This window comes from Taurulus bubalis, assembly GCF_910589615.1.
Source record: "Taurulus bubalis genome assembly, chromosome: 14".
NCBI classification, from domain to species: domain Eukaryota; kingdom Metazoa; phylum Chordata; class Actinopteri; order Perciformes; family Cottidae; genus Taurulus; species Taurulus bubalis.
In genome coordinates, this window is record NC_136602.1 from 19,458,014 (window position 1) to 19,472,015 (window position 14,002).

Genomic DNA, 14,002 nt, shown 5'->3' on the forward strand with positions numbered 1-14,002 from the left:
GTTGACCTACGCCCCCCACCCTCTGACCTGGCTCTCGGAGGGTTTGTCAGGAGGGTCCTTGTGAATGGCCATCTGGTAGAGTTTGTACACCTGGTAGGAGGCGTCGAAAGAGGCTTTGAACTGCGGGCTAGAGGGATTGGAGCGCACTAGCCTCACCTTCAAAAAGAATACGGGCAGACAAAGGTTAACATCAAAATGAAAAAGTACTGAGAATCACATAAGTGGACGATATCGTCACAAATCAAAGAGAAATAGTGAGAGGGGAGTGTGAAGGAAGAGAGAGACCGACACAAACACACCCTCTTCTGGCCGGGTGACACGACTACAGAGATTTTAAACCACTTTACAAATCAAATGCAGAAAAAAACATTTCCACTTTTGAAAGTTTTGTTACTCTTCTTTAGTAAATGTCCTTGTTTTCATCAATGCCAGCCATTGGTAAACATAGCTGTAGCTCGATTGGAAAACAAGAACAATACAAAGAGGGTGTGTTATGTCCATCTCCACACAAAACAGCAGGTGTAACTCAGAATAACAAGATTGTGACAAGTGTTTGGTGTCGTAGAAAACTCAAGTACCCATGGAGGTCCTCAACATGAAGAAATAACCATTAGCCTCTTTACTTTCCATCTTCCCTTCATATTGTGTATACAAGCCCATGTCCAGTGCTTCACCATGTCATCTGAGACTTTATTCTTCCAGAAATTAGAGTGTGCAGAGAAGTTTCAGATGAGGGAAAACTAATCATCAGTCTTTGTGGATCTTCAATATTTCTGGTATGTTCCTTTTGATAACTTGTCGTTTCACCAAGTCTGTCCAACAGAGAGCATTGACAAGTCGATTCTTTAACTGTAAAATATCCCAGTCGTCCTGTATCTTGGTCACAATGTCTCTAGTGTTTATGGAAAAGGAGAAAAAAATTGAGCATTGGTCAGGCTATAGTGTCTAGAGTTTAATTTTGAAATAATTAATTATAATTATTATGATGAGCAGGACATACATTTAAATTAATCCAAGTTCAGCTGACCCAGTAAGTAAAACAGCATTCAAAAGTTAGCAAATACATTTAATTAAACAAAATGTATTTAAACAAAAATGTATACGAAATGTTTGCGGTGCTATAAATCAACGTTAACAAGGAGCATAACGAGAAGCCTGAGTGATATAAAGACGTGTGAAAAGTAAAACTGTCACACAAAACTAAAAGAATTCAACTTCTTCATCCTGCGGCCGCATTTAATTAACCGTCTCTTCGTTTGGAAGCTGTTGGTGGCCACAGAGGCTGTGCCATACGACGCGCCTGGACGGATAGAGTAGAGGAATTTAACTTGGGGTTTGTTTGAGTTGGCCCTGAGTGGGTTTCTCTCATATGTCCACTTGGCATCGACATCTTTAGTCAAACAGAGATGTTGGGCCTCTTACGTAAAAGGACAATGCTGAAGTTCTGTACTTTTTCATTTCGTTCTAAATCTAGGAGATATATTTGGATAGGCTGAAATACTGTGGCCGATAGTGGACAGCATGGAAATTAAATTTGAGCAATTCTCATAACAGACTTGAAATTTAACACTCGCAGTCTGACACCGCTTTATGAGCGTTCAGCTGAAGCAACATTATATCAGTGGCTTTTGTTTAGCTTTAATTAAACAAAAAATAAAGGTTTATCAAAGCTTTAATGAAAGATATGTTGCTCTGAACATGGATCTCCAAGATCTTGAAGAACACCATTATAAAGTAGAACAGAGGAGCCCATTGATTGAAGAACCAATGCACGTTAGCAATAGGAGCTTGAGAAGAAAACGCTATGAAAGCATGAGCAAAGTGTGGAGAACGTAGAAAGTACTCTTGAGAGGAATGGTGGGTCAACAGTTCCACAATTTCCTGAGGTGCAGAAGAGGCTCTAAATCACGTAGTCACACTGACCCCTGGTGGTGGCCACTGGAACCACAGCTGTGTTTAAAGGGGAACTACGGCCAGTTTAAAATTCATACACGCTATTCCTCTGGTCCAAGACAGTCCAAAAACATGACTAAACATGATCAACACTCTCCTAAATCCCGAAATTAGAGAACTAAAACTCATATTGGTGATGTCATTATTACGTATTAAATGTGGAACTGCTTTATAGACAATGAATTGGTAAATATATTATAGATGAAACAGAGCAACCAGGGGAATGTTCTGAGTTTGGGGTACATTTCAGAACTCACAACACTACCACCACTAATAGAATAAAGTAGAATAAAGCTCATTTGGGTATAAAAAGAAAACAAAATCTTTTGGAACTACAAAATCGGTTTCTCATTGATTGTTTACAGAGCAGCTCGACTCTGTATATTTTTTTTATTTGAGACTAATTTATCTGGTTTCTGGCTTTGTGAGAAGAGTAGCTCATGTTCACAAATATTGATTGAACTTCCCAAGGCCATGGAAATAACATATTTGGGATTATAAATGTAAGTGGCGCTCCCCTTTAAGGCCAGGACTGAGGTAACTACCAGGCTGCAAATACAGTGCATCTAAATTTGTCTTTCTTGTTGCTGTGACTTATCTGTTTGCTATTACTTCAATAGTAATAATGCTCCTCCAAGTTCACAGATGCCAGACTAATGGGAAGAGAGATAGGACGACTGAGCAATAAGCAAAGGTGAGCCAAATTTCTCCTCAACATTTCCTTTAAAAATGTCCTATGTATGATATCTTTAACAGATGTGTTTGATGAAATTGAGCTGCCACTACATTTAAATGCTCTCGTGTAGACAAATGTGAAAACCTCGTAAAGCCTCCAGCTCGGTCTACCGTACAGAAGCCCAACACTCTGCAGCAGATTCACTCAACTGCTTATCATCCAAATTGTCCTTCGGCCATAAATCTGATGCAGCCTCGCCTCATGTAATAAACAGCTGAACGGGTCAAATAGAGTCTCTCCAAATTTTCACTCGTAAGACATATAATTAACCTTCATTTGCACGGGACGATGACCTTGTGTTCATGCCCACTTAGTAAAATGGATCCATAATGGCAGGCAAACAAACAAGCTGACTGGGAGGAGGTCCTGCAGGTCCTGTCTCAGGGGGTACAAAGACAAGAGACAGACACTGCCTGGTTCCTCACTGCATCTGGCTCAAATCTTGGTCAAGACCAAGAATGACGTTGCTCAAACCTCAGCTTGAGGCCTTTCGCCAGGATTCTTTCTGCATCGTTCTGCCCCCTGCCAAAAGTTCATTTTCAGGTCCTCTCCTATCGCTGAGCTGGGAGCTGTGGTCTTAATGTCATCAGCAGGGTAACGCGACCCAGTTTGTGTGGTGTGCCTGTCATTTGGTTGAATTTTAAACTGGGAAGAGGTGGTTTTTCCACTCTGCTCTGGCCAGCTATCCTCTCTGCACACATAAACACATGGTGAAGTCACTGGAGCTGGGGAAGAGGGCTCGATGAAACCATATTTTCAGGCTAAGTGAATCCAAACATTATGGAGACAGAGAGCTCAACAAAAGACACAATTTCCTAATGATAGCTGGAGTTATCCCAAAAGGCTAATGTTTATTCCAAGTCACATAAAAACAGGAGAAAAGAAAGTACCTACTCTATATTTCTGCTCACCTCAAGGCAATGAGAAGAGTTGTCAGGCAATGACTCATTGATGAAATCTTCCAGGGGTTTGGGTTGCTTGGTCTGTGCCGCAGTGGGCGGAGTGGGAGAGACAATGGAAGAGTCCCCATCAGCGTGTTGTCTAATCTGCTCTTTCTGAAGACGCCGCTCCTTTCTCAAGTCTTTGGCTTTCCGACATGGCGGCCGGCCAGGATCAGCACCCATCCCTGCATCCCAGACAAAAGAGAGGAGAGGGGGAGAATGTTCAAATATTGTTAAAAAAAAAAAAAAAGTAATTGTTAGGTGGGGTGCTACAAACATTTTAACTATTTTCACGCAAAAGACATTTTCAAAGCATTGCCGGTGAGAATATGGCTGAAGCTTTGTTCATCCTCCGAGCACACACTAATTTGTTCATGCTCAATGCGGTGTTTGTTCAATTATTCTCTGAAATGTCAAGAGGGCGTACATTCAAAATGTACTGCAAAGAAGCAAGAAGACAACGAGTGTTACAGGTCTGAAAGCCATAAAGCAACCTTCACAATGCAGAGGAGGAATTGTAATTAACTGTAAACTTATTTCTCATATTAATGGCCTACATAACTGCCTTTATACAAGCCCTGTTAAGACAAGTAAGTATTAAATGCATCATAAATAAACAGCATTCTGGCTGAATATCCTGTAAACAATTTGATTTGGCCGGCAAACTATTTTTAAGACCTCCGGTTTCAGAACCATTTGAAAACCAATTGGCCGTCTTTTTGAAATCCTCAGGAATGTTATCAGTGAATATGTGTGACAGTCGTGTCTAAGGAGCTCCGATTGCACGCACCACACGAGCATAGTTACAAACATCGGCTGTGACCGAGTAAGTGCACGAGCAAGTGCCACTCTGCGGAGCCGTCGCGCACGATGCACAGGCAAACCTGGCGCCACTACGGCGAGTCTGAACTAAGCTTTAGGACTAAGACTAAACACAGAAGAAGTGAGAGAGGTGGTCACTTCAAGCGGCTGGTAATGAGGGGTCTCAAAATTGGCTGCCATGTTTACTTTAGTGTACCACCCGCTTAACAAGACTGTTTCAACAGAAACGGTCTTTAGAAATAACTTTCTTGTTTCCCTGCCTCAATAGACTGCAGTCATTGCTTAGGAGGCTATACAACAATATGATCTGCGCTAGCTAGCTAGTGTGCATTTATAAAAAAGGAACAGAAGAAGCAGAAACAGGGGTACGAACGAATCTAAGGGTGTTTTTTTTCTTTCTCTAAAAGCTAAAATGGCAAAAATCCCAGATCTAAGGGAGCTGCTGTGGGCACATGAAGGAGAAGCTCTGCTCACTACATATAAAGGTTGTTACTAGCAGGACACACACTTTCTCTGTTTTTCTCTCTCAACAAGAGCAAAATGAACGTTCTCTGAAGCAACTGAATCTCCCCATTTCCCTCTCTTTGTCCCACTCCTCATCATCCTCTTCCTCCCCCCCTCCCAGCTTCTGGGCTCTTGCCAAGCCCTGCAGCTCTCCGGGCATCCCATGTCAACAGTTTACACGCCCACATCCTGTTTGGAGCAATAAGGAAACGAGAGCTATTTCCTGCTTGTCTTATTGCCAGCCGCCGCCATCAGCTCGCTTACTAACTTTCCCCTTGTGTCGTCGTAACGAGGAAGAGAGGGACGCCTGGTCCTGACAAAGACCGAGGGGAAACTCTGGCACTGGCCACGCATCACTGGCAGCGTTCAGCTTCAGCTGACTCACACTACTGTTTTCTCCTGTAAAACAAGAGTTATATCACAATTATTTGTGACGAACAGCATTCGTTTCTGTCTTGTGAATAGCAAGTGTATGCAGATTCTGGCTTATTTCATGATTTATCTTCAAATCCTGATTTTGAATTCACAGGGTGAACTAAAGACTTAAGGACTACAGCAACAGCTAAATATTCTAGTATAACGTAACTAAATTATATTTAATCCCGCTGTGAAGATTTGTATCCCTAACTGCTGTGTTCATGTGAAGAATGTGTTTCACATAATGGAAGATGAACCGGTTCTGGTATCATCTCAACATCCCAGTTTGCTGTATTGGCCTTTAATGGTAATGACTAGAGGCACTAAAGGCGGTAAGTATTTCTGAGCAAGCCCTGCAATATAAACATACAACCGTGGGAGTTATGGTGTGGTTGGAGGGTTTTCCCTCTCTCGAAACAGACACAACAAAGTCAAGACAGACTGGTCGCGCAGAGAGTCCGGACTACGTTCGTCACACACACACACACACAAACACACAACGTCTCAACCACAAACATTCATCACAACATCAGATCCACGATCGTGCTGTCCACGTGCCTCTCCTCTCTCCTATTACACTCTCACCACACACACACACACTCTTTCTCTCCGTCTCGCACAAACAGGGACAGGTACTCCTGAGGACAGTGTATGCAGCCGTGTTGAAGATAAAGTCTGACAGATCAGTTCCTGTGGAGGATGCGTACTCCCACTCCAGCAGTGAGCGCTTCATCAGAGCTGTGACACTCTCTCGCGCACACACACACACACAGCTTTCTTGCATGTTAACACATGGTGGCATTACATGAATTCACTGTGGGAGGAGGATGCCGTTATCCGAGAGCAGCTACTAAAATATTAACGTGCAGCTATGCAGGTTCCTATTGTAGAAAGTAGACTAGGAAACTGCACTATCTGTACTATAGTAAATACTCATATGCTCAAATACTCGTGAAAAAAAGAATCCCCCTCAATCATCATGTATGACCTACTAGAAGTGTCAGAATCTACACAGACTGCCCTTTGCCTGAATTTTCTCTTGTATTCTTGTTTACTACTCTTTCTGCATTGTGGACGCTTCTGGGCGTCAGTGAAGAGCCTTTGGGGCTCCATGTGGGCGTGTAACCCTCAGCCAATAGCAGCACACAGGGTGTGCAGCCCGTTCCCAGATCCTTACGCCCCTTGTCGCCTGATACCGAGGCCCAAGGCACCCTTAGCACGGTATTTGGCGAACAGGTTGTCACATCGCTATGTTCGCTGTGTGTTCTGCTTCAATGGTTCCCCGGCTCGTCGTCTCTCTCTCTTGAATAAAGCCTTACCCCAGAAATCCCTTTGTAAAAAAATCATTTTAAATGATAGTATTTTGATCATCAATTATCATAGCAAAATAAGGCCCTTTGAGAGAAAATTATTTCAGCTTACGTTTCAGTACCAACTCGCTCCCTGGGCTTCACTGCAACACATTGATCAAATACTTAATTTCAAGAGTACAAATGTATATATGCGAGTCTCACTACTATCCATAAAAAAGCAGATCCTGGGACCGCTTTGCATTCCATATGTACGTCTGCGTCTGTTTACCTCTGGCTTTGTGCAAACTTTATGGAAATGGAGAGCCATGTTTTCTCAAGCTAGAACTGGAACCTGCCCAAAGCTGTAAAGCTGTCCGGTCATAAAACTAGAGGAAAGATATGTCCAGGTGTTTTCTGTTGGAGGTGAATAAGGGGGGGGTGGAGGACCACTGATCCAACATAGTAAATCCTACCTGCTTCCTCTTCGCTGGCCTTCTGAAAAGGTATGTTATTTCTGCAAGTCTGAGGAAGAGGACTGTGGCGCTGACACAGGTGTGAGAACAGAAGGACACTGGCACCGCTGAAAGTTTTCTCTGCGTGTTTATGTCTGCATCTGGATCGACCTGTGCCAACACTGAGCTTTTCCTGCCTTTTGATTAATGAGCAAGTTCTCATTAGATGTTTGAGAGGGGAAAACGTTGTTGAGTCATTACATATGAGCAGTTGTTAGAAGTTCTGCTTCCTGTGTCTAATAGGAGTTTATTATCTCCTCACTGAGAGTGGTATATTTATTCATTACTGTGCGCTGGCTATGAGGATATCCTGTACTGGAAAGTAAGGAGGAGAACGTGACAGATAAGCCAAAACCAGACACTCCTCAAAACACAGAAGAAACATAGTGGAGTACATTACAAGGTGAACAGTGACACACTCTGGCGAAAGATGGTGCTACAGCTACAGTCGAATACCGCAGTGGCAGTTTTGCTTATGACTGTGGTAAATTGTCATTTAAGCTACCGTCACCTCTTTAAAGTTGCCCCTACTGCAAATAAACAAAACAACAGGAAATAGCAGCAAACAACTTTCTGGTATCTGCAGCAGGGCCGCAGTAAAAGCAGATAACCAATCATCATTCTGTGTTAAATGTGGCTGCTGGAATGTCAATCAATCGATTCCATCCGTCCTCAACGACTACCGACCGGTAGCCCTCACCTCCCATGTGATGAAGGTGCTGAAGAGGCTGGTCTTGGCCCACCTCCGACAGCAGGTGAAATCGTCGCTGGACCCTCTACAATTAGCTTACCAGCCTCATGTGGGTGTGGACAACGCCATCATCTACCTGCTTTAACGAGCTCAGTCGCACCTGGATGGAACAGGTGTCTCTGTGAGAGTCACTTTCTTTGACTTCTCCAGTGCATTTAACACCATCCAACCACTGCTACTGGGTGAGAAGCTGCGGGTGGTGGGGGTAGACTCGTCCAACGTCTCCTGGATCACTGACTACCTCACAGGCAGACCACAGTTTGTCAAAATGGGCCGTGTGTAAATATATATATGTATATACATGACTTTATTTTAATTTGTATATATCTTTCATCCCTGTTGCTTCTTTATATATTTGATCTTTTATCTTGTGTGTTTGTATCTTCAATTGTAAGGCGCTACTGATGACGACAAAAAAAATTCCCCTTGGGGATTAAAAAAGTATATATTCATTAGTTATCCAGGTTCATTGATTCATATGGTGCTACTGCAAAGATAACCATGATTTATAAATCTGCCGATTATCATTCTAATCAACTGTTTTGAACTGTTAAGAAAATGGTGAAAAATGTATGTTGACATTTGTTAAATGTGCTTGTTTTATTTGACAACAGTCCAAACGCCAAATATTTCCACTTACTATCAGATTTGAGTGCCAAAAGCTTGAAATTCAGACATTTCTGAAACTGAAACCAGAAAATATTTGCAAAATGACTTTATGTGATTATCAAAATAGTTGCTGATTCTTATTTTTGCAATCAATGACATCAAGATGCATGTCCTTTATGAAAGAAAAGTGTGGTGAATAAGCAAAAACCCCTGAAGAGCTATCCTGATGAAGGGAAATCATAGTAGTAGCTGTAACTTTGTTACTATTAAGTAACTAGTGTGTTATTCCTATTTCTGGTCACAACAAAAACAACCCTGATAGTTGATGAGTATTACCAGCTATTTAAAAAGTGAACCAGATATTTTTTTACCTGGTTTAGGAGCTGCGGCTGTTGTTCTCTCATCCGCGACAGACTCTGGATCCTTCCTTGATATCTCTGAGTCGGCAGGAGCGCCGCCTGCTACCTCCTTCTGAACCTCCGTGATAGCGGGACACTCGGGTAGCTCCTTCTGAATGTCTGCGATTGCGGCACACTTCACTTCAGAGTGGCAGACATTACTCAGTTCCCGTGGACCTGCTTCGTCACACACCGAGTCCATTGGCTCCCCTGTAAGGCACAAAACGGCTTACACCAGAAAATGTGTACTACTTCGCCACAGTGCCAAAACTGTTTGGAGCTTTTGCCGAGTTCCGACCATGCACTCTGAGGCACATGCAGTCCAAACGTGTTGGCTGCTGACTGAAGTCTTTTTCATGCATGTTCTGGAAACCAATACAGAGAAATGTATCAGACAATACAGATGCAAAGTGGACAGAAATAAATACACTCTCACCATCATCCTGTTCTTTTGGTAATTCCCCTTTGGAAATGAATTTGCTAATCTTTTTCAGGACTTTCTTGTGGGACTTGGAAGGCTGGAATTTCAGTGCATGACATCTTGACAAAGAGCATAAAAGGTTTATTAAGAACATATATATGTATGTTGTTATACAAACATCCAAGAGGTGATTAAATATATCTATCAAACTATTATGGGTCACGCTCATGTGTTCCATGTTATTCTTGTCTTGTCCGGTATGAAGTTATTATCATAATGGAAACAAGTCTGATAGGCGAAATTACCTGATGGTATACTGTGGACAGCATGTCTTGTCCAATTTGGGCTTATAGACGTATTTCCCACTTCTGAAAAAGGAAAGAACGGATTGCCTTCACTAAATACAGATTTAGTGATTATTTGAAATATCCATAATTCAAAAAGGTCCACGATAGAAGCGAGCAGGATTTTATGAAGGCAGAGACAACTACTCACCTTCTCCACCCTCTATCTACGAGGTCTTGGTAGTCTTGCACAGTCATGGTGTGAGACCACATCCCTGCAAAAAACAAAAGGAACTTTAAAACATTTTATTGATTTTACAGTATACATTTCAAAACAGGCAGAAAAGGGTCTTGAATTTGCTCAGCTGAATGAAATGAATCTCATTAATGGATAAAATATAAATACTTTTTCTTTGCTTGAAATAGGAGGCAATGATGCAAGTAGGGACTGGTTTATCAATAAGCTGCTTACAGTCTGGTGGGGGTCCACATTTGTGTTGCAGCTTAAATCACAGTGACCCCCCCCAAATATTCCCACAGTCCCCAGTGGTAACATTAAAAAATGTATTATTTATGTCCACAGCAGCTTGGATCCTGCTTCCCAGAACTGAGGTCTTAGTTTCCCATTTTAACGCATGACCTTCTCCTCCGCAACCATATACACAGTTTGCACACACACCAAAAACTTTGTGACAAGACCACTATCAGTTTACATTAAAAACGGCAAGGGATTTCGCTGTTTAACAGTTCTCACACACACACACACACACACACACACACACACACACACACACACACACACACACACACACACACACACACACACACACACACACACACACAGCAACTGAGCATAATGTCCCAGGAGGACGGTGTTCAGCCAGAGACGATACAGAGTGACACGGCAACAATGAAGCCGTCAATGACTGGAGCTGGTTCTAAGGCCTGCAGATACAGCAGCAAGATTTTTATTTTTATTATAAATTGCACCTGTTTTTTATTTATGTTAGAGATCAGACACACTCGCCATAATAAATAACATATCTGATAATCAGAGTGTGTCAGAATCTTCCAGACAGTGTGTTTTTCCAAATCATTGTCAGTGCTGAAGCTACTCAGTGATCTGTGTTCTCATGACTTCAGCAATTTACAGAGCAGTCAAGTTGTCATATGAATTTGAGTATAAATTACCTTTTGTTTTGTCTTCTGTTTTAGGAAGCATTGAGTATGCTCCAAACAAAGTATAAAGTATGTATGCTACATGTAAAACCTTATACAATCAAGTGATCATCATTTTAAAAACGTTTAAGAGTTAGTAAATAGGGAGAGAAGGACAGGGCAGGCCAAACAGATGACACAAAGGTCCAAAAACCTGTCCAAGAAAAAGGTCTGATAACTAGTCAGGCAGGAAGTCAGACTTTAAGAAAGGTTCCAGAGTACAAATGAATCCTGCCGTGTGTTTGCAACAGCTGCTATCATCACGGCACATGAGTGCCTTTCCATTGTTCACACCTGATCCATTTTCCAGCCTCCCCTGAGGCATGACAGACACAGTAACACAGAGGAGCGCAGATGGTGTTCTCTTTAGTGCGGCATCACATTTGCTTTGGACGCCACAACACTGCACCAATCGCGCAGAGGAAAACATTATCGCAACGAGCACCTGCTTGGAAAAGTTGACAGTACAACAGAAACACTGATTATGTGACTGATAATCTTTCTGTTGGTCTAATGTTGCAGGTCTTCCCAAGAGCAACCTTTTTTCGTTTTTGCTGCAGCCTGAAAATAATTAACTGGACCTTAGTGACTTGAATTAATGGGCTCATTTCCGTCATCATAAGGAACTTATAGTCTTTTAACAGCGTTACTGACCACTTCCAAGAAACACACAGGAAGTACAGTAAGTCTCCCTTCCTCCCGACATCCTGCTATTCCCACTTGATGCAACATATCCAGATTACCACTCTTATCTTAGATTAGACAACAAGTCTCGTCTGCTGGCTCTGAGCCCAATCGCTCATTGACTGCATTAAGAACTGCCTGAACCCTAATTATAGTCAACCTGACTCGCCCCTGTTCACCTACTGAATGGCACCATTCAGGCTCACACAGAAAATCCCTTCCTATCTTCTTACATAGATTTTACAGTTTTTACAGTTTCGTATCCAACTCAGAACTTCTAACAATGCAGAGTTGCATTGACCTTTGTTGCCTTCCAATGAAAGCATCTCAACAACACAACATACAGCACGGCTTCTTTTAGCACCCTTCTTTTAAATGCAAAACAATTTGTGCCTGTGAAAGTCTCCAATTTATTTGACTGACAAACAGATGCGTAAAAAAACACACGTTTGTTGTCTGTCACTTTGTGATTGGGCAGTTGAAATACAACACCAAGTGAAAAGTGGTGGCACAACATATGCACATAAGACATCTACTGCAGCTGGATGATGTTTTTCCATCTCCTGAAACTGAACATAGAATAAAAAAACACTCCAGCACTTAACCTTCAAAAATAAAAGAATGAGTACTTGTTTGTGCCACTGTGCTTTTATCTCAGATGATACAGACACAGTAACAAAGCAGCCCAGCCTGTTGAGATGACATACACAAACATATCTCATGCATATCTCGGTCTCATGTTTACTATCCGTGTAACCTTAAGTTGAACCCCTGTGCTCTCACAGAACATCAACTCTGAGCTCTCCACACCAACAAAACAAAAAACTGTACATTAATTAAATGCAAGATAGCATTTCCGCAAGTCACATGAATGCCTCCTGTTCCGGGGTCAGACAGAGAGAATGAGAGCGAGAGAGCTAACTTAGTGAGAGACCCCCTTGGTCCCCAGCTCTACTGGTCAGCTAGCTTGATGCTGGTTTAGATGTTAGCAAGCTGCTGAGCTAAGCTGCTAATGTTACAGCGTTAGACTTTTGAGTAAACGTTGTTGTCCGACTGAATAGGACTATAAACACCAGCCCGACCTCACTTCATTATCTTAACTACTTTTACTCAACGGCAGTCTAGTCCCCCCCATGAAAGAGTTGGGCTGTGAAATGCTAAAAGCTCAAAACTGAGTTAATTCTGAAATGACACTGACCAAGTACAGTCAGGTGAACGCTCACATATGTGTGCGCTCAGTTCAATGTAATGTACTGGCCTCGCAGTGTAGGTTAACTACAGCAGATATAACATTACTTCCTTAAATTGACTGACATTAGGATTGCAGTTGAACTCTTTAACTCTTTCTTTCTCTCTCTCAAAACCAGCGAGTAGATGGGGGGGGGGGGGGTTAGCACAAACCAGTTCAGCAATAACAACTACCAGTGAGCTGTTTCTCTTCGCCAACGTCACCTGTTAAGAGCCTTACCGTGAGAAAAGTTGCCTTCATCATTTTTACAGTAACCACACCGGTAACCGCTATCCCCACCGAAATATTCAACTATAGTATAAGACTTGTTTCCTGCCATCGTTAACATCGGCTCAGATGACAGCTAAATTTGCCAGCAGCAGGCAACACTGGCGCTGTGGCCATCAAGCCCCGCCCATACCCACATACGTCATCAGTGCTGCATTGAGGGGAAATGGGAACTTTAACACCATTTAATGAGTAAAGCCTAGTTTATGGTTCTCCGTCACGTGACGCCGTCGTTGAGCATTCGAAGTTCTGCGTCGAGGGAACGCGTTGCCTGCAATTACCGCCATGTCGCCAGGGGTGTGTGCCTGTGTGGCTGTGTGGTTTCAGGGGTTATAGCCGAATTCCGGTCACAGTAAACAATGGCGACCAAGTTGGAGCGGCTGCATTAAAGTTGGAGCTCATCAATATTGAAGAGCAAATGCTTATATTGCAAATGTTGAAGCGCAGGCGACAGAGAAGACGTTTGCGGAGGTGCTCTGTACGACCACTAAACCGGTCGAGGCTGGGAAAAAGCAACTGCCGGAAATTACGTTCTGAGCGGACCAATCACAGCGCTTGCGGTCCGCGTCAACGCGACGCGTAGTAAAGCCTAGTTTATGGTTCTCCGTCAGGTCGACGGCGTACCTACGCCGTAGCTACGCCGTCGACGCAGACGCAGACCCCTACGCCGTAGCCTGACGCGCACCTCCAAAAAATCCTAACTACGCGTCGCGTTGACGCGGACCGTAAGCGTTGTGAACCCCTGAATAACCCCTGAAACCACACAGCCACAAAGGCACACCCCCTGGCGGCATGACGGTTAATTGCAGAGCAACGCGGTCCCTCGACGCAGAACTTCGAATGCTCAACGACGGCGTCACGTCGACGGCGTCACGTCGACGGCGTCACGTCGACGGCGTCACGTCGACGGCGTCACGTCGACGGCGTCACGTCGACGGCGTCAC

General features: G+C 43.1%; 1 protein-coding gene across 1 annotated transcript in view; it reads right to left on the minus strand.

The window, feature by feature from the left end:
• ate1 (arginyltransferase 1) overlaps positions 1-13,110 on the minus strand; it is a gene marked incomplete at its 5' end in the record, with an annotated part of 53,654 nt that extends 40,544 nt beyond the window's left edge. Inside the window, 7 exons of the mRNA XM_079229481.1 lie at positions 28-156; positions 3,601-3,815; positions 8,909-9,145; positions 9,372-9,475; positions 9,662-9,724; positions 9,852-9,915; positions 13,011-13,110. Of these exons, the coding sequence (XP_079085607.1) occupies positions 28-156; positions 3,601-3,815; positions 8,909-9,145; positions 9,372-9,475; positions 9,662-9,724; positions 9,852-9,915; positions 13,011-13,110 (912 nt within the window). The remainder of the gene's footprint in view (positions 1-27; positions 157-3,600; positions 3,816-8,908; positions 9,146-9,371; positions 9,476-9,661; positions 9,725-9,851; positions 9,916-13,010) is intronic.
• Between the last annotated feature and the right edge of the window lie 892 nt (positions 13,111-14,002).